Genomic DNA, 26,908 nt, shown 5'->3' on the forward strand with positions numbered 1-26,908 from the left:
CTGGGATGTAGGCATTTTGCAGCATTATTATTTATCTACTAATTGGGGAAAAGATCCAATTTTCTTTTCTTTCAGGGCTGGGAATGAAATCCAAGGTACCAATGAGCCACACTCACAGCCCAAAATCCTTCCTTCCTCCCTTCTCCCTTCCCTTTCTACCCCCCCCCCGTCTCCCTCTTCCCTCCCTCCTTCTTTTCCTCTTCCTTCCATTCCTCCTTACCTCCTCCCTCTTTCTTTCCTCCCTCCCTCCCTCCTCGCACCCTTCCTCCTTCCCTCCCTCCCTTTCTGGTCTCCCCTTTTCTTTCTTTCTGGTGCTGGAACTCACACCCAGTACCTCAGGTACACTAGGCAAGTGCTTTACCACTGAGCTCAGGCCTTGCCAAAACCACTTTTTTATTTTTTTATTTTTGAGACAGGGTTTCCCTATAGCCACAGCTGGCCTGGAACTTGCTATGCAGACCAGGCTGGCCTTGAACTCATATAGATTCCCCTGCCTCTGCCTCCCAGTGCTGGGATTAAAGTGTAAAAAGTGTGCACCCACCACACCTAGCTAATAAAACCGATTTTGTTGAATGCTCACTATGTCTAAAGAACTTTACAAAGATGGCTGTCACTTCTCACTACCAGTGTCTTTGTGAGGTAGACAGCATTATTATCCCAGTTTAGAAATGGGAAACATGTTCAGAGGGGAAGGCATTTGCCCAGGGTCACACAGCTTCTAGCCAATAGAACAGTACTCAAAACCAGGCAGCTGCCAGGCATGGTGGCACACACCTTTGATCCCAGAGCTTGGAAGGCAGAGGCAGTTGGATCTCTGTGAGTTCAAGACAAGCCTGGTCTACATAGGTCAGCTGGGGCTACAGGGAGACCCTATCTCAAAAGCAAGCAAGCAAACAAACAAACAAAAACAAACCCTAAAACCAAAAAAACAACAGGCAGCGCAGCTTGAAGCCCTCTTCTCAGCTTCCTGCTGACTGGCTGAATAAGCTGGCAGTCTAGTATATAGAAACCATGCATCGGGACTGGAGAAACCACATCTTGGGGCTGGAGAGATGGCTCAGCAGTTAAGAGCACTGGCTGCTCTCGCAGAAGACTGGGGTTTGATTCCTAACACCCACATGGCGGCTAACAACCATCCATAATTTCAGTTCCGGGAATTCAATGCCCTCTTCTGATCTCCACAGGCATTTCATGACATGGGTGCACTTACATACACGCAAGCAATATACTCATATACAAAATCAAAAAATAAAAATAAACAAAAAATTTTTCGAAACCACACCTCTGGGGCTGCAGCCAAAGTGGGTGAAGTGTTATCTGTCTTGCAAGTCACCTAAGCCAGTCTGTAAGACCCCAGGCCTTTGTACATGCTGTTTGCTTTCACCTGATGTGCTTTGCCCATCTCCCAAGGTTCCCAGCCAACACATACCGCCTGGCAGGCTAAGTTCACCACCAGGAAGACGAAAGGCATAGTGGACATAGGCAGCCAGCAGTGGACAGTGACCACGAGAATCCTGGACGGCCTCCAGGCTCCGATGCACAAGGCTGGCTACATGAGCCATGGCTTCAAAGGCCCCCCGGCCCAGGTTCACTGTTGGGCAGAGAAGAGGAGCAGAGGTCAAGTTCCATAATGCAAGGCCTCTCACCTTCTCAGTCACCTTCCAGAGAAGGGGACACAAGGGTACAAGGGCTCACTGGGGATCTTAAAGGACCTGCTCTGGGGTTCAGGGGGCCTGGGGGACATTTTTCATATGGGGAAACAGAGGTCAGAGAAACAAATCAACTATAGGAAAAAACTCAGGGGTAGGAAATTGGGGGGGGGGCTCTTTGAGGCCAGAGGACACACAGGCTCACCTATCTGGCCAGTGATGATGGGGGGGCGCACAACCAAGTGGACCAGCTTGTCAAGGACATGGTGGGAAAAGGCCACAAGAGGCTCAGGGCTAGCGAGGCGCAGCGCAGTCAGGCTGGCCCGTAGCTCCTGCTCCATGGTGCCCTCGCTCAGCACTGTATCCTTGAGGCGGAATGGAAAGGACCCTTCTTCGAGAACATGTACCAGGGTGAAGAACCTATCCAAGTGGGGGTCCTGGGTAAAAGGGAGGACATGAGAGCTCAGGGGACAGGGGTTGGAGGCCACCCCCTCCACCTGAGTTAGCACTGTGGGTCAGATGGACGAAGTCACGTCCAATGGCTCCAGGCCAGCCCTTCCATAGCCAGCTGCCAGTCTTACTCAATCTCAGGGTAACAGAAGGGGAAAGGGCCAGGAGGTCTTGGGTTCCCATCCCACGCTGTACCTGGGGGTGCACAGATGATGCGGCTGTGAGCTCCACACTGAACACACCCTTGTGACCGTCCACCCAGCGCATGCCCGGCAGTGCCACCTGCGGGAAAGAGAAGTGGGATGGGCATGGACTGACCGTCCCCCAGGCATCAGGCCACCAGGCCAGGCCGTGGCCCTGGTCATAATTGCAACACCATGGTCAGATTGTGGCCCAGCCTGAGGGAGTAGCTGGGTACCCGCTCCCTAGTCCATTCCCAGAGGGTAAAGGAAGACCCCAAGGATAGGCTGGAAACCACATGCTCATGGGGGGTAAGCAGAAAATGGGGTGTGAACATGAACCAGAAAAAGCAATGACTTAGGAATAGCATTCATGGGGGGGAACCTGAGACCACAGGGGCATTCATGAGGTAGTGGAGGGGAAGGGGGACAGAGGTGGTATAATGGGGTTAATGAGGAAGCAAACATTATAGAGGGAAAGCCAGGTATCATGGTGTATGCCTGTTGTCCTAGCACTTGGGAGGCAGAGGCAAGGATCAAGAGTTCAAGGTCAACGTCATCTGTATAGAATTTGAGGCCTGCCTGAGCTATATGAGACCCTGCCTCAAAAAAGGAAAAAGCTGGGTGTGGTGGCGCACACCTTTAATCCCAGCACTCAGGAGGCAGAGGCAGGCAGATCTCTGTGAGTTCAAGGCCAGCCTGGTCTACATAGTGAGTTCCAGGACAGCTGGGGCTACAGGGAGACCCTGTCTCAAAAAAAAGACAAAAAAAAAAAAAAATCACAAAGGACTGGTGCTAATAACCAGAGAGGATCCCTTAGAGGGGGACAGTGAGAGAGAGGCAAGGGCTAGCTAGCTGGAGTACAGGAAGGGACATGCCGGGTGCAGTAGCCCACAGAAGCATCCTAGCAGGGTGGGCAGGTAGCTCAAGGGGACCCAGAGGTCCGTAAAGGCCAGCAAGCCTTCCAGGGACATAGAGGAAAGTCGGGCAGGAAGCTGCAAAGGGCCCATGAGAGCAATGCATTTAGGGGCAATGAGGGTATCAGAGTTGGGGAGCTCAGGTACGTACATCAGGGGTGAGCACAGAGTAGCTGGGTGGAGGCTGGTCCACAGACACGGGCAGGCAGAAGGGACCGGTCCTCAGGCAGCCATGTTGGAGTAATGGGATCCACTAGGGAGAGGATGGATGAACAAGGATGAGGTATGGCCAGGGTTCCCTAAGGAATGGGGACAGGGGAGGAGGCTATGGGGGTGACTGTGGCTCACAGTGAAGCCCACAGGTGTCTCCAGGGCCATGCCCGGCCGAGGCTGGCAGCTGATGTGGTAGAATGTAAAAAAGAGGTGATGGTTGTCAGTCATGCAAGCAGGAAGTCTCAGCTTGAATTCTTCATAGAATTCAGGGGACCTGATAGGACAGAGCCAAGGGGTAAGGGGCCAGCTATGGAGCTAGAATCCCACAAGATGACACCCCGCATCAAGTTATCTCATTTGCACCCCCAGGACCCATGACCCCCTTCTTCCTGCTCCCATGCCTACACATCTCCCAACTGTCCCACAACCCTGAACACCTCCAGGGTCCTTCCATGTTCCCGAGTCCCAATCCTGCCTACTTGTTATGGTAGACCACTGGTGTGAAGGCCTCACGGGTGAACTCACTGCAGCTAGATTTCCCAAAGATGACCTGAGGGAGTGGGGAATATGAGAGCCCTGCTGGGAACATCCCAGCCCTGCCTTGACCCCTTCTCTCCAGGGCACCATCACTCACCGGAAGGGCCTGGCTCTGATCCTCACCAGCCATGTATTGGATCCGCACGGCCAGGTTGCGCACAGAGCCCTGGCGGCTGCTGAAGTTGAGTCTGTGTGGGTACACAAACAGGAGATTCCTGGAGGGATGGGAAATGGGGGTGTCAGAGGAACCTCTGGAGAGGTTGGGGTGCCAGAAAGAACCAGCCAGGTACTAGCCAGGCATAGTGGTGCATGCCTTTACTCCTATCACTCTGGAGGCAGGCAAATTTCTGTGAGATGGAAGCTGGCCTGAGCTACAGGGAGTAACTGTCTCTAAAAAGAAAAAAAAAAAGGTGGCCCTGGGGCATGATTGTCCTCTGCCCCAACTTCCACCTTGTCCACCCATTGGAATTATGGGACCTGCCTCTCAGGTAGAGACAGAGTCAGAATCTGGGGTCCAGGCCCTGTCTCTCTTTCCCCCAGCAGTAACTGCACAAGCCTCAACCTCTTCCTTCTGAGCCTCAGTTGCTCTGTCAACTTAGCCTTTGAACACAATACCTACGATTGACAACCATAATGTCAATCATCACAGCATACACTTATAGGGCAGTGACTGGATGCAAAGGACCATTCCAAGCACTCAATTTGCAAAACTTCATGACAGTTTTCTGTGATGCTGGGGATGGAACCCAAAGCCTGGTACATGCTAGGTGAGCATTCCACCCCCAAGTTTTACCCCAAGCCCTTGTTTTCTTGAGACAGGGTCTAACTCTGTAGCCCAGGCTGGCATCAAACCCAAGATCCTCCTGCTTCAGCCTCCCTAGTCCTGGAATGACAGACCTGAGCCACCATGTGGGGTTTACTTATTACTTCCTATCTGCAAGTGAGGGTAATGACTGCAATTTCACAGAGGAGCCAGGGACCTGTTGCAGGGGCAGTACACACAGCAGGTGCTCAATAAATGCTTATTACCACATGTGGGACGCCTCCTCCAGGCAGGAAAATTGAGGATTTTGCCCTCAGTTATCTAGGAAGTCAAATGGTAGTTAGTACTGAGCTGGGGGGCAGGCTCTGTTGCCCCAGGAAGGGACTTCTTCCCTATCCTTTCTAGCTGTCAACCAGGCAGAGAGACCCAATCATTACAAGCTTGTGGGAAAAGAACAAGGAGACCAGATTCCACACAGGGCCTAGAATAGTTACAGGTAAATAGTGGCATAAAGATCTGACTTGCTCAGGTGGACCCTTGGTGGTTCAGAGGTGTCACGGTACAAGCTTCGACCATGCTGTTGTCAGGTGTGTAGAGACCCCTGTAGGGAAACTCAGGCTGAATGCACTGCTTCAGTCCTCATAGAACCCTGTCCTGAGATCTATGTTCCCCCAGACCCCCACCCCCCAGCTGGCCCTGAGCCCCAGTCAGCATGACACCAGCATGGCCTGCTTATCCATCAGCCTGATGCAACTGCTGAACCTCAGCCAGGCCCTTGTGCAAGGGCAGCCAGTTAATCATTGACAAGGGAGGTTAATGACAACCTGGTGACATAAAAGGTGGCCAACAGTGGCCCAGATACCACACCCCCAAGACCTTCAGCCATGGCTGCATTCGCTCTCTACCTCCTGTGGGCCTTGGCATCAGCCATCCGACCTGCCCCAGCGGCCCCTCTAGGTGGCCCGGAGCCAGCACAATATGAAGAGTTAACCCTGCTCTTCCATGGTGCTCTGCAGCTGGGCCAGGCCCTCAACAGCGTGTATAGGGCCACTGAGGCGCAGCTGACGGAGGCTGGGCACAGCCTGGGTCTCTTTGATAGAGCGCTGGGACTCCTGGGCACAAAAGTCAGCCAGGGCCGGGATGCAACACGGGAACTTCGAATCAGTTTGTCAGAGATGCAGGTAGGCAATGGACTGGGGTGTTGTTGGATGGATAGGAGTCTGAGGAAAAGAGTTCAAGCCCAGGGGTGTCCTAGTGCCCTGGTTAGCTTAGACCAGAGAAAGAGCAATAAACCAACGAGCTGGCAACCCCACTAATGTGATACTATCTATTGAGCAGATGGAAGAGGACGCTTTACACATAAGCACAGAGGCCACAGCCCGACAGCTTGGGGAGGTGGCCTGGGCCCAGAAGGTTCTACAGGACACACTGCGGAGACTAGAAGTCCAACTAAGAGGTGCCTGGCTGGGCCAGGCAGACCAAGAATTTGAGACTTTAAAGGTAAGGGGTCCCAGGCCTGAGAGGGGTTAGACTGAACCAGTCTGTGAATCCTGAGCTACAGGGGCCTCCTAGTTGTCCATGGCCTTCTACTGTGAGTGACCCTTTCCATGCCTTAGTTTCCCATTTGCAAATAAGGACAAAAACCTGGTGATTCCAGCACTTGGGAAGTAAAGGCAGGAGGATCAGGAGTTCAAGGCCACCTGTGGCTATATAGCAAGTTTGAGACAATCCTGAACTACATGAAATCCTGTCTCAAAAATAAATAAGAGCTGGGCACGGTGAAGCACGCCTTTAGTCCCAGTACTCAGGACGCAGAAGCGGTAGGATCTCTGTGAGGCTGAGGCCAGCCTGGTCTACATAAGCAAGTTCCAGGCCAGCTGGGACTATAGGGAGACCCTGTCTCAAAAAGACCAAAAATAAAAATAAGTAAGTAAATAAATGACAGGTTCAGTAAATGAGAAATGACAGGTTCAGCTCAGTGGGTAAAGGCACTTGCAGTCAAGTCTCAGGACCTGAGTTCAATCCCTGGGACCCATGTGGTGGAAGGAGAGAACTGACTCCTGCAATTTGTCCCCTGACCTCCACACGTATGCTATGGTACATACACAATAAACAAAGTAAAATTTAAAATAAAATAAAATAAAATAAATGGGGCTGGAACACATGCTGCTCTTGCAGAGGACCTGAGTTTTGATCCCAGCACCCACATGGAGGCTAACAACCATCCCTAGCTCCAGTTCCAGGGAATCCGATGCCCTCCCCTGACCTCCATGGGCATTACATGCACATGGTGCACTTATATACATGCAGGCAAAACTCATACACATAAATAAATAAAACTAAAACAAGTGCAGCAACAGTTACTTCAGAGCAACACCGGGGCCTGAAAATGGACAGGCACTGTACAGTGTTTATTAGCATGGTATCTGGTGCCTTTTATCAAGCCCCCAGTAAGTACTATTTGATGCCCCTTTGCATCCTATCTTAAATTCACTTTACAAATGGAGAAAGTGAGGCCAGAGGGTGTTGGGGACTTGCTGGGTCATACAAATTTCAACAGGGAAGCCTGAAAGGGGTTAGGGGAATGGGAGGTGAACTGGATCCCTTGGCTGAGGTCTGCTCATTGTTCCCACAGACACGAGCTGACAAGCAGAGTCACCTCCTGTGGGCTCTCACTGGTCATGTGCAACGGCAGAGGAAGAAGATGGCAGAGCAACAACAGTGGCTGCGACAGATCCAGGAGAGGTGATTCTGACTCTGACATGGGGGTATCTGGGTGGAGGGTGCATAGGGCTGCTGGAAGGAGCCTCCCACCCCTCCCACCCCAGCCTTGACTGAACTCCATGTTCCTCTACAGACTCCACACAGCAGCTCTCCCGGCCTGAGACTGCCTATATGCCACCGAGGACCAGTGATGCTGCAAGGGACACTAAACATGCTCACATGGCCCTGCATAGGGCAGAGCTGTCTGGGTTGGCCAGGACACAGAGCTTCCTGCCACAGAGCAGAGACAGAAAGAAAGACAGGAAGGATGCAAGGAAGAAACAGAGCCCCATGGAGGAGGGCTGGGGAGAGGACATGAGTCCCTTTGAGTTCCCCATACCCCACAATAAAACACAACAGAAGCAACTGATGTGGGATGTCTGTCTGTGTGTCTATAAGAATGACAGGGGCCTGGGCTACAGCTGGGGTTCAGTGGGTGGAGTGCTTGGGTAGCACACACAAGCCCTGGGTTCCATTCCCAGCACCACATAAACCAAGTATGGCAGCATACATCAGTCATCCCAGCACTCAGGAGGCAGAGGCTGGAGGATCAGGAGTTCAGGGTCATCCTTGGCTACACAGCATGTTCAAGACCAGCCTGGGCCACATGAGACTTTGTTATAAAGGAAGAGAGGGAGGGAGGGAGGGAGGGAGGGAGGGAGGGAGGGAGAGAGGGAGGAAGAGGAAGTAGTATAGTAGCACACACTTTTAATCCTAGCACTCTGGAGGCAGAGGTGGGTGGATCTAGTCAGCCTGGTCTACATTTCAGGCCAGCCTGGGGCTACGGGGAGATCCTGTCTTAAAAAAAGAGAGAGAGAAGGAAGAGAGAAAGAGAAAGAAAGACAGAGAAAGAGAAAGGGAGGGATAGAGGAGAGGAAGAAGAAAGATGAGGCAGTGATTGGGGAGACAGCTCATTCAGTGCAGTACTTGTCAGACAAATCAGGACTTGAGTTTGATTCCCAGCACCCACATAAAGAGTGGGGTATGTGCACTTGTAATCCCAGTGCTGAGATGCAGACAGGTGGCTCCCTAGCCAGCCTGGTCTATCTGGCAAGTTCCAGGCTAATAATAAACACTGTATGGAAAAAAAAGGTGGGTGTCTAGAGAGATTGCTCAGTGTGCAGCATGTTAAGTGTCCCTTGTAGCATGACTAGTCCTTGGTGGCATATTGCTCTTACAGAGGACCTAAGTTTAATTCCCAGCACCTATGTCATGGGCTTAAGACCACCTATAACTCCAGCTTCAGGGGATCCAATGCTTCTAGCTCTGTGGGCACCAGCCCCCTTAGATGTAGTCATATACATAATTAAAAATAATAAAAATAGGCCAGGCATGGTGGTGTGTACACCTTTAATCCCAGCACTCAGGAGGCAGAGGCAGGTGGATCTCTCTGAGTTCAAAGACAGTCTGGTCTACATAGTGAGTTTCAGACCAGCCAGCGATGATTACAGAATGAGACCCTATCTCAAATGCTCCCCCCCAAAAAATAATAACAGGTGCTAGAGAGATGGGTCCGTGGTTAAAAGCGCTGGTGCTGCTCTTGCAGGCCCGGGTTCAGTTCCCAGCATCCACATAGTGGCTTACCACTGTCTATAACTCCAGTACACAGGAATCTGAAGCCCTTTTCTGGCCTCCACAGGCATTGCATGCACATGGTATACTTCCGTACATGCAGGCAAAACACATTCATAAAAATAAATAAAATAAGCCAGGCCTGGTGGTGCACGCCTGCAGTCCCAGCACTGGGGAGGCATGAGTTCATGGCCAGCCTGGTCTACACAGTGAGTTCCAGGACAGCTGGGGCTACAGGGAGACCCTGCTTCAAAAAGACAAAAATAAATAAATAAATAAATAAATAAATAAATAAGCAAATAAATATTTTAAAATAATGAATGAAAAGGAGCTGGAGAGATGGCTCAGTGGTTAAGAGCACTGGCTGCTCTACAGAAGACCCAGATTCAGTTCCCAGCACCCACATGGCAGCTAACAACTGTCCTTTACTCCAGTTCCAAGGGATCTGAGGCCCTCTTCTGCCATTGGTGGGCATTGCATGACACAGGTACACTGATATACATGCAGGCAAAACACTCATATACATTAATCCCAGAAGTTGGGAGGCAGAGGCAGGTAGAACTCTGTGAGATTGAGGCCAGCCTGATCTACACACTGAGTTCCAGACCAGCTAGGGCTACAGGGAGACTTTGTCTCAAAAAAACAAACAAAAACCCCCACAGGTGAATAGCACCTGAGGATTGAGGGCCGGGGTTATCCTCTGGTCTCCACACACATGTGCACATGCACTTGCACATACATGAGTAAACAAACACACAGAGAGCCACACAAATGAGGGCCTCCTCTGAGGCCCACTGGGCCAGGAGGCAGTACCTATAGGAAGTGTGAGGGGTGTAGACCTCACGGGCAGGGAACTCCAGGATCTCCTTGGTGGGCCGTCCCCTGGGGTCTGGGTAGGGCTTGACATGAAGTAGCTCGGGGGACAGGCAGAAGTGTGGGTTTTCAGGAGCTGGAGAGATGTCAATCTTGAGCTGAGCTGGGGAGAAAGAATTTTGTTTTCACCTGCCTGGGAGCCTCCTAGCCTGGACTGCCTCTCCTTAACTGGAGGTGGCTGCACCCATCTGGAACAAAACCCAATAGCTGGCCTATTTATTATACTTCCTGTCCAAGCCTCAAGGGTTGGGTTCCCAATGCCTAGCCCCATAGGTCCTCAACAGAGGTTTGTCAAATGACTATGTGAGTGACACTTGTGGTTTACAGGATGCTCCACACACCAGTCACAGGTCGCAGGCGCCTCAGTAGGGACGACGGCCTCCGCATGTCTGCCAGAAACTTGAAAAGGTCCTCATCACTCAGCCGCTCAGCCTCCTGCAAGGGATAGGCTTCCCATGAGCCGAGAGGCTGAGACTCTGGGTACCCTTCCTCCCAGGCCTCTTGTTTTAAATCAAAATCACCTGCTTAAAAAAGTTGGTGACAGTTAATGTGGCCGGGCGGAAGCTAGAGAAGCTACAGGCATCATCCCCACTACTGGCTCGATCCTGGGTTCCCCGACGGCGGCGTTCAGTCCAAGTGGGTCTACGCTCTAGAAGAGAGGGTGAAGGTGGCAGCGAGGGTACAGGAAAAAGGGTTGGCAACATGGAGATGGAGGTGTAATGCCGCCACCGCTCAGTAGGTGGTGCGCGCCTCCTCGCAGGAGGATGGGCAGAGGGAGAGGCTGGTAAAATGCCACCACCAGCCAGCAGGTGGCACGCGTCCTCACCGCCCTCAGAGTCGGAATCACGGTCCTGTTGGCCAGCGCTGCTCACGATGTTAGCCAAGTGCACTGCCGTCCAAGCAAAGGGCATGCGGTACCGACCCAGTCGGGTGCAGAACTGCTCGGCTGCCAGGCGCAGTTTGTCCAGCTTCTCTCTGTTCTGTGGGAGAACCACACACACCCACCCGAGCAGCTCAGCACACGTCCGAGTTCCGCACCCTTAGATACTTGCTCCTCCCACCCTGTCTCCCCTCACCTATGACCTACCTTCGCCATGTCCATCTCCTTCATCACCATGTAGGGCTCGCAGCAGTCACTAATGTCACCCTGTTCAAGCACCTTCTCCAGCTGCAGGCAGGAGGGCCCAGTGAGGGACCCCTCCAACATTTCATCATCAGACTAGGGATGGACCCTGGACTCCCAAAGCCCCAGCAAGCACTCTGCTGCTTACTATCCTCTGAGCCCATCATGGAACTCTTGCTCCAACACCTTCTGTGTCTCCCAGTCCTTAGGATTGAGTTCCCGGCATTCTGCCAACTTTTAGGTGTGTCTCAAACCCCTAGCTCTAGTTCATCTATGAATATTTTCTCAACATTTAAATTTTTCCTCTTTAAAAAAAATTTTTTTTCGGTCTTTTTGAGACAAGGTCTCCCTGTAGTCCCAGCTGTCCTGGAATTCACTATGTAGACCAGGCTGGCTTTGAACTCACAGAGATCTGCCTGCCTCTGCCTCCCTAGTGCTGGTATTAAAGGTGTGTGTCACCACACCCGACTAAAAATTTTTTTTAATTTATTTTTTTACTTTATGTATATTAGTGTACCATGTGTGTGCAATGCCTGCAGAGGTCAGAAGAGGGCATCAGATCCCCTGGAACTGGAGTTACAGATGGTTGTGAGCTGCCATGTGGGTGCTAGGGACCAAATCCAGGTCCTCTGCAAACGAGCAGTCAATGCTCTTAACCACTGAGCCAGCTCTCCAGCTCCAGTTTCTGTTTTAAAGACAAAGTCTCTTAATCCCAGAATTTGAGAGATAACAGCAGGGGAATTTCTGTGAGTTTGAGGCTACCCTGGTCTACATAGCGAGTTCCAGGGCAACCAAGGCTATATAGTGAGACCCTGCCTAGAAAAATAAAAAAGGCCAGGCATGAGGGTGTATGTGTGTAATCTCAGCACTTGGGAGGCAGGTGGATCTCTGTCCAGCCTGGTCTACATAGTGAGTCCCAGGTCATTTGAGTCTGCAGGAGACCCTGTCTCAAAAAGACAAAACAAAAATTAATTTAAAAAAAAAACCCAAACTCATAATCCTCGTGCCTCAGCCTCCAGAGTTCTAGGATGACCAACATACACCACCACACAAATCAGTGTCTTAACTTAGAAAACATTTTCAGAGACTATGCCTCAGTCGGTAACAGGAGTTCGAGACCATCCTCAGGTACCATGAGTTTGAACCAGCCTGGGTTACATGAGGCTCTGCCTCAAAAATTTTTTTTTTTTAAATTTTCAACAGAGGGAGGATGTTCTATGTGAGTTTAAGGCCAGCCTGGGCTATCTGAGACGTTCCAGGTTATCCAAGTCCCATCTCAAAAAATAAACATTAAATTAAATTTAAAAAGCCATGATAGGGAGACCCTGTCACAAAAAGACCAAATAGTAATAATAATAATAGTAACAAAATAAAAAAAAATTTTAATTAAAAATAAAGCCAGGTGTGGTAGCTCACACCTTTAATCCCAGCACTCAGGAGGCAGAGGCCTGCTCATCTCTGTGAGTTTGAGGCCAGCTTGGTCTACATAGTGAGTTCTAGGCTAGCCAGAGCTGCATAGTGAGAAGCCATCTTAATATAGAGATATATATTATATATGTTATTTATTTGTTTATATATTACATATGTGGTTATATATATAAACAAAATAACTGATAAGTATAATATAGAAAAACTTGTCTTTTTAAAAAATTTTATTATTTTTTTCTTTTTGGTCTTTTTGAGACAGGGTCTCCCTGTAATAGGGCTGGTCTGAAACTTACTTTGTAGTCCAGGCTGGCCTTGAACTCACAGAGATCTGCCTGTCCCTGCCTCCTGGTTGCTGGGATTAAAGGCGTGCACCACCATGCCTGCCTCAAAAAATTTTATTATTTTTATGTGTATGAGTGTATTGCCTGCATGTAAGTGCATCTGTGTGTACAATGCCCATGAAGGTCAGAAGAGCATATTGGATCCCCTCAATTAGAGTTACCAGCAGCTGTTAGCTGCCCTGTGGGTGCTGGGAACTGAATCCGGATCCTTTGCAAGAGCAACCAGTGCTTTTAACTACTGAGCGCTTTTAACTTCCAGGCCTAAAGAAAAACCTTTCAACTTGGCAAAGCTCTCAGCTGCCTCCTTGTGCTGTTTTGTGTGCCTGACATGCTCTGGTCTGCAGCCTGCAGCCTCCTGATGGGACTCAGCCCAGCAGTCACCTGTCCCTGGAAGCCTGCTATGAATCCCCTCGCCCCATACACACACCTAGGTTAGGTCAGGAGTCTCCCTCCTCTGGGCTCCCCTTTCATGGGGATACTTGGTTCTCATTCTATGAAGCCAGAAGCAGAGCCTGTGGCTCAGACCACCATCAATGATCCCCGCCCCCTGCAGGGCCCCACAGGCACCTTGACAACCAGGAAGATGTCGGGAGAGGGGTAGGTCACAGAAAAGATGGCAGAGCGGGCCAGGGTGGAGATGGCAGGGTGGGTTCCATGGGCCCGGAGCATCCCTTTCATGGAGTCCGAGTTCAGATCAAAGTAGAAATTTTCCGAAATCTGGGGACATGAGCGGCAGTAGAGGACACCATGTCCAGGGTGCCCACAGCCTCCCACCAAAGAGGAAGAGGGAACGCAGGAGGAGAGGAAGGTGAGGCAGTGTCTACCTTCTTTTTCTCACGAACGTCATACAGGGCCAAGGTGCCGAAGATCGGCTCAATTTCTATCTCAAACCTGTAAGCAAATGAGGGAACCTCTTCTTGACCCCGCCATCCACCTACCCTACACCTCTTTCTTTCTTTTTTAAAAACTTTAAAAATTTTTTATCATCTTTATTTTATGTGTATGAGTGTATTGCCTGCATGTATATAAGTGTACCCATGTGTGTGCAATGCCCACAGAGGTCAGAAGAGGGTGTTGGATTCCCTGGAAGTAGAGTTACAGATGGCTGTTAGCCACCATGTGGGTACTGGGAATTGAACCTGGGTCTTCTGCAAGAGCACTCAGTGCTCTTAACCACTGAGCAAACTCTCTAGCTCTTAAAAACTGTTTTTTAAAAAATTTTTTTAATGTATATGTGTTTTGCTTGCATGTATGTAAATGTACCACATACATGAAATGCCCATGGAGACCAGAACTAGAGTTACGGATGGATGGTTATTGGCCATCCCAGGAACCCAGGGCCTCTGGCATGCTAGGCAAGCATTCTGCCCACTGAGCCACATTTTCAGAGACACTAGAGTCTTTTTTCCTATTTTAGGCAGTGCTGTGCCTATGTTAACTCATCTAATCTCCCTGTAAGCCTGTGAAGTGGATGTAAGTAGAGAAACTGAGGTACAGATCACCAAAAGTATTATGCCTAAGAGTTTAAAAAAAATATTTTATTTTTATGTGTATGAGTATATAGCTTGCATGTAGGTAGGTACACCCAGGTAGTTCAGTGCCTGAGAGGTCAGAGGAAGGCATCTGATTCCCCTGGAACTGGAATTACAGATGGTTGTTAGCTACCATGTGGATGCTGGGATTAGAACCTGGATCCTCTGTAGGGCAGCCAGTGTTCTTAACCACTGAGTCATCTCTCAAGGCCCACTAAGATGAGAGTTTTGGGGCCAGAGAGATGGCTCAGCAGTTAAAAGCACTGACTGCTCTTGCAGAGGACCCAGGTTCAATTCCCAGCACCCACATGGCGGCTATGAACCATCCTTAACTCCAGTTCTAGGGGAATCCAAAGCCCTCTTCTGACCTCCGTGGCATTGTACAACACGGGTGTACTCACAAACATGCCAGCAATACACTCCTACTCATTAAATAATAAAATATTTTTTAAAAAAAAAAAAAGATGAGAGTTTTAAGACCAGGTTCTGGTACCTGTCTGCCCTCCCGCTGGGACCCAGGGTGGAAGGGGGTGGAGTCTGGCCCACAGCTTCCCAAGGACCCTCCATCCTGGGAGCAGCCTGAAGTTCATGGGAATACAAGTGAACAGGAAGTGGACTTGGAGCCTGGCCCAGCCCTGCCCCTCACCAACCCCATTTCTGTCTGGATCAGAGCAGGAAACAGAAGTTCTATTCTCTCCCACAGGGGTGTCAAGCTCAAAGAGTTGGGAATCAGGACTGTGGGTTCAAATAATCATTCAACAAACACTCACTGAGTGCCTGTTGTATGCAGGACACAGAACCATGCAGTGGACCACAAAGACTTGTGATGAGAGATGCCTGGGGTGGGGGTGTAGAGTAGCTTCCCAGGGAGTAGGGAAACATTTAAGCTAAAACTGTCAGTAGGAGAAGAGGGCTGAAACTCTCAGTGAGTGACGGGGACTGATTGAATGAAAAGAGGAAGAGGGATGTGGGGCACAGCACATGCCAGCATTTGGGGCACCTGTGCCTTCTGGAAAATGGAGAGGGTAGTCCACGGTGGCCTCACAGGTAGCAGGACACCTGTCATGCAGCCTATAGCACAGAGGAACCCACATGATGACTCACTTGAGCGACAGACATTTCACAAGGATCTTCTGTCCAAAGTGCTCCCGGGGTGGCTCTGGGCAAGTACAGCGTTCCACAGCCTCATCCTGCGGAGAGAGGGGGCAGCTGGGATAGGTCCTTTATGAAGGATCTAAAATGCCAGACCCAAGATTAGCTAGACACCTCCCCAAGCCTGACAAACCTCTCTCAGCACCTTGCCTCTGAATCTTGGCACATGCTGTTGTTCCTCAGCCAGAAATGCCCTCCTTCCCTTCTAGCCAGGCTATATACCCCCAGTAGCAAACATAGAGCAGCTGGTCCAATCACTAAGAGATATACAGTAGATACCAACCGAATTTGTTTAGATAAATGTCAGTATATAAAAAAAAGCACTTGTAGGGGCTGGAGAGATAGCTCAGCGGTTAAGAGCACTGACTGCTCTTGCAAAGGACCCAGGTGTGATTCCCAGCACCCACATGGTGGCTACAAACTGTCCACTGGTCTACATAGTGAGTTCCAGGACAGCTGGGGCTACAGGGAGACCCTGTCTCAAAAAAAGACCAACCAACCAAACAAACAAAAACAAATAAATGGCTAGATAAATGTAGGCATATACGGTAGGTGGTTAGCACGTTGGCTGAGCCAGTGAGTACCCACCTCATCAGGTGCAGGGTATAGGGTAAGCAGGGCACGGGTGCGGTGCTGCCGCCGCAGGGCTTCATTACGCTGGTCCATGTCCTCAGGGGCTGCCCGCTCCAGCAAGGACGGCAGAAGTGAGTCAGCGGCCAAGTTCCTTAGGTTGAAAATGCCAGAGGCTCCGCTGCTTCGAGGGGTGTCCTCTGGGGAGCCCGAGCAGTGCCGGGAATCATCCTACCGATGAAGAATGTGCAAGTGCTGAGAGCCAACTGGATGTACTACTGTCTTTGTTCTTTCTTATCTATACTCAGAGAAGGTGAGAGGCAGGCCAGGGTGGAATCACTGCTACAAGGGTCACTTAGGGGCTTGTTTGGCCCTCTCCACAAACCTCTGGAAAGACTTCTTCTATCAGGGGAGCCTTTTACCACTGCTGTGGGCGGTAACTATCAGTGACCTTTCTTTGGTCTTTTGACCAAGATCAAATCTAGCTGACCTGCCAGTCCCAAAGACTGGGCTGAGCAACAAGAACCTTCCCTGAGACTTTTTTCATGTGTTGCCAGGGAAAAGAAGAGCTTTTCCCACTATGGATTGGCTCTGAGGTAAAGCCATTTCTCGGCTGGTCCAATCAGGACTTTCCTTGGGCCTTTGTTCACTTGTTGCCAAGGCAGGTGTGAGTTCTTCCCAGTGAGGCTTAGCCCCCAGGTTAGGCTATTCCTGGTCTGAGCCAATGAAAACCTTCCCTGGTTCTGAACTTGCTGTTGCCCAGAGAGGGAAGCTTTCTTCCCACTGGGGTTGGCTCTGAGGAAAGATATGACTGGCAGGTACCAAGGAGCGCCTCTGGGACTTTGTCCACTGCTGCCGGGAAAGTGATCTTTCTACTGGGGCCAACGGGAGTCTTCCCGGGGACTTTATGCACTGCTGCCGGGGGGAAGGGGGAGTTCTGGCCCCAGGGCTTGGTTTGGAGGTAAAGCCATACTTTGGCTAGACCAATCAGAACCTTCCCTGGGACTTTACTCACTGTTGCCAGGGGGGAGGTAGTTCTCACTGGGTATGTTGGCTGTGATTCAAATCCAGTTCAGCTCTGTGACTAGGAGTCTCAGACCCTCTCTCAGAGCCTCAGCTTCCCTTTCTAAATCTTGTTTCCTTAGTGTATCTTTTTTTTTGGGGGGGGCTTTGCTAACCCCATAGCTGAGGATTGAACACAGGGCCTCACACCTGCTAGACAAGCACTCTACCACTGAGCTAAATGCCCAGTGCTCCCCAACCTACATCTAAAAGAAACAATGGAAACCATATGAGTAACTTAGAATGACTGTTGGTATACAGTAGGTGCTCCATACATGCTGACTGACAATGTAAGTTCTGTGCTTCATTTTCTCTATCTACAAAGTAGATATAATAGCTGTTGCCCTGACTCACAGGATGAAGGGATCTCACAAGTAAAAAGCCTTTAGTATACACTAAGCACTCGATAAATAAACCCAGCCAGGAGTTCCCTCACCATGTCCTCTGGACCTGTCCTCTCGTCCCCTGAGGCGTCCTGCTCGAAGACTTGGCAGGTGAGGCCCTTCTGCTGCTCTCTCTGTGTGTCTGTGGTAACAGGGCTGTATGATGGACTCAGGTGCTGATACCTAGCAGGAGGGGAGGGCTAAGCAGGTAGCAAGTTGAAGACTCCCTGGGACACCTACAAAACCTTCAGCCCTCCTAGTGCTCTACTGGAGAAATCCAGTCACCCTTGGAAGGGAAGGTGGGCAGATAAATAGGGACCAACCATCAACAATAGCATAGCCCTCTGAACCTCAGGTTCCCCCTCCCCTAGGAGCTGCTCTAAGTCCAGGTGGACCCACCTTCTGTGAACAATGACCCAGTCTTCTGTGTACATGGCCACGGCGGCCCTCACCTGGGCATCCAATTTTCTACAATAAAATAAAATCAGGGTAAACAGAGGCAGGACACCATGTGAACATTCTAATAGCCTAGGAGAAAGGGACTGTCAATACCAGTGTTGGAGATACTGAGGCAGGAGGATTGCTGTGAGTTTCCGACTAGGCTGGGATAGTGTGACTCTCAAAAAAAAGAAAAAGAAAAAAAAACCAGGCTCGGCATGGTGGTGCACACCTTTATTTAATTCCAGCACTACTCAGGAGGCAGAGACAGGTAGATCTCTGTGAGATCAAGGTCAGCCTGTTCTACACAGTGAGTTCCAGGTCATCTAGGGCTACAGGGAGACCTGTCTCAAAAAGACCAAAACCCAGTGCCCAGGTGGGCAGAGGCAGGCGGATCTCTGAGATCAAGGCCAGCCTGGTCCACATAGTGACTTCCAGGTGGGCTAGGACTAGGGAGACCCTGCTCAAAAACAAAAAACAAAAAACAAAACATAGGCTAGAGCTTGTTCAGTGGTTAAAAGAACTGGCTGCTCTTGCAGAGGATCTGGGTTCAGTTCCCAGCACCCACATAGTAGCTAACCAACAATAGTGTTACTCCAGTTTCAGGGGATCTGACACCCTCTTCTGGTCTCCATGGGTATTCCATGCATAGGTGCAGTTACAAACATCCAGGCAAAACACTCATACACATAAAATATAATCAGGGACTGGAGAGCTGGCTCAGTGGTTCACAGGCTGTTCTTGCAGAGAACTGAGGTTCTGTTCCCAGCACCCACATGACCAATCCATCCCTAACTCCAGTTCCAGGGTCCGTCACCCTCTTCTGGTCTCCACTGGGTGCTTACATATATGCAGTGAAAACATAAAAACAAAATAAGTGAATCAAAGCTGCAGAACATGGCGGTCCAGAGAAGAAGAGTGACTTGCCCAAGGTTACACAGCACATTCCTTGGGAGTATTGGGACTCAGGAAGAAGGGATTGTGGTGCTGAACCCACCCATCCTCGGGGATCCCAGACTCTGTGGTCCGACATTCCCGGGGCTGCTTGAGCAGTTCCAAATCGTCAGCTGGAAATTCTATCAAGTCCCTCAGAGGACCAGGCTCCACATCCGGTGGATGGCTTAGAAGGACATCCTCGAAGTCCACAGGCTCCATAACCTCTGTCAAGGGGACCTGAGTGGAAGGACAGTGGCCAGGACACCCCACACACTGATGATGAGGCTGGGGCTGGGGACCCTGGTGATGGTGGTCTCATTATGATTGGTTTTAGACTGGGAGAAGAGGGCGGTGGGAGCCAATGAGGGTAATGGAGCTTTGGAGGGTGCATGGAAGGCAGTGACCTCAGACTTTCCAGTGCCCCACCCCCTCCCTCCAGATTCTAGGAAGGAAATCACACCCTGGGGTCTGGAAAGAATTCATGACAGGAAGGATTGGCCAGAGACAATCCCAGAGGCCCTAGGCCAAGACCAGACCCACCCCTTCCCCCACCATGGCAGGAAGTCTCTCCCATCCCCCAGCCAGGGGCCCCATCTGGGTGGTCCAGGAAGAGGGTAACACCCCCCTACAGTTTCTGTCCTGATGGGAACGGGGCAGGCCTGGACCTCCCCCAGCCATGGCAGGGAGTCTGCCGGCAGTTCCCACCAGGACTGAACACGGACGGGGTGCGGGGGGAGTTGAATCTGAGCCCGAGGTACTCCGCTTGTGGCAAGCCGTGGGGGCAGGGACTCACCCCAAGGGAGCTGCTAGAGCGTCTGCTTGAATGAGGGGAGCCACTGCGTTCCCGGGACACCTGCTTCCGCACCTCAGCGGCTACCGTCCTGGCAAGACAGCGAAGGGACATGGGGAGGCAGGAAATGTGAAATCTGGAAGCCGGGTTCTCAGGGAAACTCAGGCTTGAGGGGAGAGGGGATGATGGATTTGTGTGTCAGAGACAAGAGTCCAGGTGATGAAAAGAAAAAATAAAAACAGCAACTTTGTTTTTTTTTTAAAAAAATGAGGCTGGGGGCTGGAGAGATGGCTCAGCGGTGAAGGACACTGGTTGTTCTTGCAGAGGACCCAGGTTCGAATCCCAGAACCCACATGGCAGCTAAAAACTGTCTGTAACTCCAGTCCCAGGGGATCTGACAGCCTCTTCTGAATTCTGCAGGCCCAGGCAATACATGCATACACATAAAATAAAAATAATAAAATTAAAAAAAAAAAAAAAAAAAAGGTTTGTGGGGCATGGTGGCACACGCCCTTAGTCCCAGGACTCAGGAGGCAGAGGCAGGCGGATCTCTGTGAGTTCAAGGCCAGCCTGGTCTACATACTGATTTCCAGGACAGCTGGGCCTACAGGGAGACCACCCTGTCTCAAAAAGACCAAAAAAAGAGGCTAATGAAATAGCTCCGCAGGTAAAGGCGCTTGTAACCAAGCAAGCCAGCTAGCTGACCTGAGTTTGATCCTGACACTTACAAGTTGTCCTCTGACTTCCACATGCCCCTTCCTCTCCATCCTCCCTGGGTTCCTGGAGCATATTGATGCTGAAGCAGGCACCTGTCCCCACCTGGACTGTGAGGCTCTGGGAACGACACAGTGCTCCCCGCACTACCACCACCCTGAGTACACTGGCCGCTGCCCTGACCTCAGAATGCTGAGGGGAGACATTCAGCAAGCACTACTTCAGTGCATGTTCTCAGGAAATCTGAGATGCTGCTCTACCACGGAGTCACAGCCCCAGCCCCTCACTGGGGGATTCTAGCCAAGGGCTCTGTGGTAACTGAGTTGTGCCTCCAGTTCCTCACTGGGTCTTGGAAAAGAGGGTGGATCTGCAAGCCATGGCCATGGCTCTCTGCTTGGAGGTGGTCGGAGGTGGTCAAGCATAAGAGCATGTTCTCCCACATCCCTATGTTGGCATTAGGGGGTAAACGAGTGGAAACCTCTGTATGTGCGCAGATGTGTGTACACAAACATGGAGGCCAGATTACCTTGTACAGCCTTCCTCAGGTACCAGACATCCTTTTTTTATACTTTTTTATTTTATGTATATGCTTGTTTTGCCTTTGTGAATGTGTGTCAGAAGAGGGTGCTGGATCCTTGGAACTGGAGTTACAAATGGTTAGCTGCCATGTGGGTGCTGGGAACCAAACCCAGGCCCTCTGCAAGAGCAGCCAGAGCTATTAACTGTTTAATTGTATTTCCAGTTCCAGGTGTCGTCCACCTTTTTTCCTAAGCCAGCGTGTCTCCCTGGCTCTCCTCTCCAGTTAGGCTCTGGTAGCTGGCCATTGAGTCCAGGGATCTCCATCCTTCCTGCACTGTGAGCATAGGTCTTCATCATCATGCTTGGCTTTGTTGTGGATGCTGGGGACTGGATTCAGGTCAGCATGACTGCATGGTATATACTGTTATATATACTCACTGAATTCTCTCCCTAGCCTTTGAAAACATCTTGAGACATCATGTAGTCCAGGCTGGCCCTGAACTCACTATGTAGCCCAAGCTGGGCTTGTACTCACAATTCCCCTCCTTTCACATTCTAAGCGCTAGGAAGACAGACATCATCACAGCCTGCCTGCCTGCCCTCCTTTGTTCTTCCCCCTCCCTCCTCCCTCCCCCTCCCCCCCCTCTCTTTCTCTCTCTCTCTCTCTTTCTTTTCTTGGGACAGGGTCTCAATATGTAACCCCAGCTAGCCTAGAACTGGTTCTGACCTCAAACTCACAGAGATCCGCCTACTTTGGCTTCCTGAGTGCTGGGGTCAAATGTGCGCACCACCATGTCCAGCTCTCCTCTACATTTTTACCCATACGTCTGACCTGCTTTAGGTGTCCTGAAAGAACTCATTTCTAAAAGACAGAGGTGGTGCCAGAGAAATGGCTCAGCAGGTAAAGTTACTGTCACCAAGCATGATGTCCTGCATTTGTTTCATCCTTGCTACCCAGGAAAAAATGGAAAAAAACCCTACACCCACAAGTTGTCATCTGTCCTCCACACACACAGCTGAGCAAGCATGCATGCACACAGGAAGGAGGGAGGGAAGGATGGGAGGGAGGGAGGGAGGAAGGGAGGAAGGAGGGACAACCCTGACTGTCAATGTTGGGAGTAATGTCATCTACGAAGATCAAGTCCTGGAAGTGGCACACAGCTGTAATTCTAGAACTTGGGACCCAAGCACAGGAAGACCATTGCATGTTTGATGCCGGTATGTGCCACATAGAGAGTTCCAGGACATCTGGAATTATGTAGTAAGGCCCAATCTCAAAAATTCAAATAAATCAAAAGAAAAGAAGGAAGGAAGGAAGGAGGAAGGGAGGGAGGAAGGGAAGGAAGGGAAGGAAGGAAGGAAGGAGGAAGGGAGGGAGGGAAGAAGGAAGGAAGGAAGGAGGGAGGAAGGAAGGAAGGAGGAAGGGAGGGAGGAAGGAATTAAAAGGTTTTAAAGGCAATACAGGGGCTGAAGAGCTGGCTCGGCGGTTAGGAGCTCTGGCTGCTCTTGCAGAGGACCCAGGTTTGGTTCCCAGTACCTACATGGCAGCTAACAAATGTCTGTAACTCCAGTCAAGGGGATCATATGCCTTCTCCTGGACTCTGAGGGCATTGCATGCATGTGGTACACTTACATACATGCAGGCAAAACACTCAAATGTAAAAAAAGATTAAATATAGCCAGGCATGGTGGCGCACACCTTTAATCCCAGCATTCAGGAGGCAGAGGCTGGTGAATCTCTGTGAGTTCAAGGCCAGCCTGGTCTATTTAGTGAGTTCTAGGCCAGCTGGGGCTACAGGGAGACCCTGTCTCAAAAAGACCAAAAACCAAAACCAAAACAACAAAAAACTAAAACAAGGTAGGGGTGGCAAGAGGGCTAAACAGGCAAAGACACCACACCTGACGACCTGTGTCAGATCTCCAGAACCTTCAAGGTAGGAAGGTGAACTGACTCCTGGAAGCTGTCCTCTGATTTACTCACAGGCACTGTGGCACAAGGGCACATGCACACACAGACACACACACGAACACCTGCACATGCGCACACAGACACACACACAAACACCTACCTGCACATGCGCACACAGACACACACACAAACACCGCCCTGCACATGCACACACAGACACACACACAAACACCTACCTGCACATGCGCACACAGACACACACACAAACACCGCCCTGCACATGCACACACAGACACACACACAAACACCTACCTGCACATGCGCTCACAGACACACACACAAACACCGCCCTGCACATGCACACACAGACACTCACACAAACACCTACCTGCACATGCGCTCACAGACACACACACAAACACCGCCCTGCACATGCACACACAGACACTCACACAAACACCTACCTGCACATGCGCTCACAGACACACACACAAACACCGCCCTGCACATGCACACACAGACACTCACACAAACACCTACCTGCACATGCGCTCACAGACACACACACAAACACCGCCCTGCACATGCACACACAGACACTCACACAAACACCTACCTGCACATGCGCTCACAGACACACACACAAACACCGCCCTGCACATGCACACACAGACACTCACACAAACACCTACCTGCACATGCGCTCACAGACACACACACAAACACCGCCCTGCACATGCACACACAGACACTCACACAAACACCTACCTGCACATGCGCTCACAGACACACACACAAACACCGCCCTGCACATGCACACACAGACACTCACACAAACACCTACCTGCACATGCGCTCACAGACACACACACAAACACCGCCCTGCACATGCACACACAGACACACACACAAACACCTACCTGCACATGCGCTCACAGACACACACACAAACACCGCCCTGCACATGCACACACAGACACTCACACAAACACCTACCTGCACATGCGCTCACAGACACACACACAAACACCGCCCTGCACATGCACACACAGACACTCACACAAACACCTACCTGCACATGCACACACAGACACACACACAAACACCTACCTGCACATGCGCACACACAGACACACACACAAACACCTGCACATGCACACACACTCTGGGACACACAAAATAAGTAAATAAAGTAAATCTTTCTCAAAAAAATTAGGCACACAGGATCTGGAGAGATGGCTCAGAGGTTAAAAGCACTAGCTGCTCTTGTAGAGGAGTTGAGTTCAATTCCCAGAACCCCAGTTCCAGGGGATCCAACACCCTCTTCTGATCTCTGTGGCACTGCATTCATGTGTACACACACACACACACACACACACACACACACACTCACATGCACACATACATACACAAACACAATTTTAAAATAATAAAATCTCAAGGGGCTGGAGAAATGGCTCAGTAGTTAAGAGTGCATACTGCTTTTACAGAGGACCTGGGTTCAGTTCCCAGCACCCACATGGCCACTAACAACCAACTGCGACTCCAGCTCCAGGGGATTCAACACCCTCTTCTGGCTTCCACAGGCATTGCACTCATGTGCAACATATCCCCCCTCACACACATACATATACATAATTCCAGCACTCTGGAGGCAGAGGCAGGCGGATCTCTGTGAATTTGAGGCCGACCTGGTCTACATAGTGAGTTTTAGGCCAGCTGGGGCTACAGGCATGGTGGCACACACCTTTAACTCCAGCACTTGGGAGGCAGAGGCTGGTGGATCTCTATGAGCTCTGGGCCATCCTGGTCTACATAGTGGGTTCCAGGCCAGCTAAAGCTATAGGGAGACTCTGTCTCAAAAAGAGGAGGAGGAGGAGGAGGAGGAGGGGAAGAGAGGGAGGGAGGGAGGGAAGTAGGGAGGGAAGGAAGGAGGAAGGGACGACGACGATGACGACGAGGACGACGACGGAGAGGGGTAGGAGGCTGGAAAGGTGGCTCAGCAGTTAAGAGCACTGGCTGCTCTTCAGAGAATCCAGGTTCCAGGTTTGGTTCCCAGCACCCACATGATGGCTAATAACCATCTGTAACTCCAGTTCCAGGGAATCTGATGCCCTCTTCTGGCCTCTGTGGGCATTGCACAGACACACAGGGCACTTTACATACATGCAGGCAAAACACTTGTACACATAAAAGTAAATAAAAATACTTTTAAAAAGAACTGTCAAAAAAAGAAAGGCTAAGACACTGATGAGTTCGCTGGGAAGCTGAGGGACTACCTGCTATTTGAGTTAATCTAGCATTTGTGGATGAAGTGAATGAATAGGTGAATAGGTTCAGGTCTTAGCACAAAGACACATTCTAGGCTGCTTGGCAAACCTTGGACCACTTCTGTCCAGTGCACTAGAGCCCCAGGGTCTTTTTCTGTTCTTGTCCTGCGCTCCGAAGTCCCTATTCCCCTGGACAAGATCCAAGACCCACCTTTCTCACTTTAGTCAGAATAATTTACAGACATAGAGACTTGAGAGGCGGAAAACACAGTAATAATATCCCCAGGCTCAGAGATACCTAGAGTCCTATCACCAGGAGATGATTCAGAGATGAAATGTCAACATAAAAACTGCCCACCTGCTCTGAGCCCTGGCACTAGGTCACATCTCTCCGCTACCCAGAACTCTTTATGGCTCCCATTTCACTTGGTGTCAAAGATCCTAGGTCCACCAGGCCCTATACAATCTATTCCTATTAATTTCTCCTCTGTGGCCCCAGGGCCTTTGCATTTGCTCTTTCTTTAACTTTGGGGCCTCTCTTCCCAACTAACTCATCAGCAGAAATCTCTTCCTTACCTCCTTCAGGCCAGTGTCTATTTAAACACACTTGCATGTTCAGTCAGACCTTGACCATCTCCCATATACCTGCTTAGCCTCCAGCCTCCCCATGCCCAAGTCTGTATGTCCCTGCTGCACCCCATCACTAACACACCTCCAACTCTACCAGCATCTAGCCTGCTTGCAGCACTATAGCAACCCCCAAGGGTGGGGTCATTTTATTTTGTCTCTATCAGGGTGAGGGACCTACAAGGTGACTTCTCCCACCTTGAGGGTGGTCAGAACAGGTGGCAGGTACCCACCCCAGAAGTCTGACAGCGCCCCTCTCCCATGCTCTCTCACAATCCCCAGTGGCCACGGAAATAGATCCCCTAGCGCCTGTCGCATGTTACCTCCCCCCCTCCCTACCCCTGTCTGCCCACCAGCTGGTTCCATCCCCAGCCCCCACACGGTCCATTCATCCAACTCCGTCATTCACATCCCCCCACCCCCCAGCACGTCTAGTCCGTGCTGGGAAAGGCTGAGGCAGAAGGTAGAGGGCTTACCCCAGCTGTCCCCACCTCCCCCAGCTCCCTCCTCTCCCGGACAGCTGGGTCCCGGGACCCTGCAGCAGGGGAAGGGCTTGGGAAATCACCAGAGCTTCCGAAGGCCGCCAGGACCTGCATCCCGGCCGGGATGCAGCTGGAAGTGCTATCCCAGGGGGCGGAGCGCGGGGCCTGTGGATGGCGCGCTGCCTCCTCCGGGAAGCCCTCCGGGAGCAGCCCAGCACAGACCCCAGCGCGGAGGACAGGGAGGCCCCGGCAGAAAAGAAGAGCCGCTGGGGGGCCGGCGTGCAGAGACACCCCTCCACCCCTCCACCCCCGCGCTCACTACCTGTTGATCTTGTGAGCAAAGGCGCGGCGCTCCAAGGCCGCCATGACGTCCCCCGCTTCGCCGCCGCCTCCGCCGACTCCCGAATCCAGGCAGCCCGGTGGGGCCGGGTCGGCCAGGGGGCGGGGCTGAGCCGCCCAGAGGACGTGGGCGGGGCCTGCGCTGAGAAAGGGAGGGGCCATAGAGTAGCACGGGGGAGGAGCTGAGGCTGGACGTGGGCGGGGCCTGCGCTGAAACCGGAACTGGGCCGTACTGGGGCACAGGCCGAGCTGGGGCTCGGGTCGGGGACCGGGTCTGTTCTCATGGGGGCGGGGCCGGCGCGGCATGTGGGTGGGGCCCCAGCGGGGGCGAGGCCTGCGGCGATACTAGACCTAAGTGGGGCACGGGGGGCGGGCGG

General features: G+C 51.2%; 2 protein-coding genes across 18 annotated transcripts in view; one reads left to right on the forward strand and one right to left on the reverse strand.

Annotated features, from left to right (window-relative positions):
* Dock6 (dedicator of cytokinesis 6) overlaps nt 1–26,635 on the reverse strand; it is a 69,574-nt gene extending 42,939 nt beyond the window's left edge. For 11 of the 17 annotated variants that reach the window (XR_003849621.1, XR_003849620.1, XM_029563765.1 and 8 more), the window contains exons 1-21: nt 26,515–26,635; nt 19,675–19,762; nt 18,943–19,118; nt 17,907–17,975; nt 17,561–17,690; nt 16,081–16,293; nt 15,445–15,530; nt 13,633–13,699; nt 13,376–13,525; nt 11,004–11,084; nt 10,743–10,896; nt 10,438–10,565; nt 10,258–10,351; nt 9,857–10,019; nt 4,043–4,160; nt 3,888–3,958; nt 3,544–3,682; nt 3,347–3,448; nt 2,295–2,381; nt 1,855–2,086; nt 1,430–1,591 (exon numbers count right to left, since the gene is read on the reverse strand). Coding sequence is in view for 14 of the 17 variants with exons in the window: in XM_029563765.1 (XP_029419625.1) it covers nt 1,430–1,591; nt 1,855–2,086; nt 2,295–2,381; nt 3,347–3,448; nt 3,544–3,682; nt 3,888–3,958; nt 4,043–4,160; nt 9,857–10,019; nt 10,258–10,351; nt 10,438–10,565; nt 10,743–10,896; nt 11,004–11,084; nt 13,376–13,525; nt 13,633–13,699; nt 15,445–15,530; nt 16,081–16,293; nt 17,561–17,690; nt 17,907–17,975; nt 18,943–19,118; nt 19,675–19,762; nt 26,515–26,558 (2,554 nt within the window). In the remaining 3 variants the exon portion in view is untranslated. Of the gene's footprint in view, nt 1–1,429; nt 1,592–1,854; nt 2,087–2,294; nt 2,382–3,346; nt 3,449–3,543; nt 3,683–3,887; nt 3,959–4,042; nt 4,161–9,856; nt 10,020–10,257; nt 10,352–10,437; nt 10,566–10,742; nt 10,897–11,003; nt 11,085–13,375; nt 13,526–13,632; nt 13,700–15,444; nt 15,531–16,080; nt 16,294–17,560; nt 17,691–17,906; nt 17,976–18,942; nt 19,119–19,674; nt 19,763–26,514 lie in introns of those variants that run through there. The other 6 variants (XM_029563773.1, XM_029563767.1, XM_029563766.1 and 3 more) reach the window with 6 other exon arrangements.
* On the forward strand, nt 5,569–7,841 carry Angptl8 (angiopoietin like 8). The gene is made up of 4 exons (XM_008833563.2): nt 5,569–5,889; nt 6,047–6,208; nt 7,344–7,453; nt 7,566–7,841. The coding sequence occupies exons 1-4, from the start codon at nt 5,593–5,595 to the stop codon at nt 7,591–7,593; spliced, it is 597 nt and encodes a 198-aa protein (XP_008831785.1). The 5' UTR covers nt 5,569–5,592; the 3' UTR covers nt 7,594–7,841.
* Nucleotides 26,636–26,908: the final 273 nt, after the last annotated feature.

The sequence above is a fragment of the Nannospalax galili genome, unplaced genomic scaffold (assembly GCF_000622305.1).
Source record: "Nannospalax galili isolate Female #2095 unplaced genomic scaffold, S.galili_v1.0 scaffold1436, whole genome shotgun sequence".
NCBI lineage: Eukaryota > Metazoa > Chordata > Mammalia > Rodentia > Spalacidae > Nannospalax > Nannospalax galili.

Coding starts and splice junctions, on each gene's coding strand:
- Angptl8 (XM_008833563.2), top strand. CDS start 5,593: ATGGCTGCATTCGCTCTCTACCTCCTGTGGGCCTTGGCATCAGCCATC. Junction 5,890..6,046: donor TCAGTTTGTCAGAGATGCAG/GTAGGCAATGGA, acceptor TCTATTGAGCAG/ATGGAAGAGGACGCTTTACA. Junction 7,454..7,565: donor CTGCGACAGATCCAGGAGAG/GTGATTCTGACT, acceptor GTTCCTCTACAG/ACTCCACACAGCAGCTCTCC.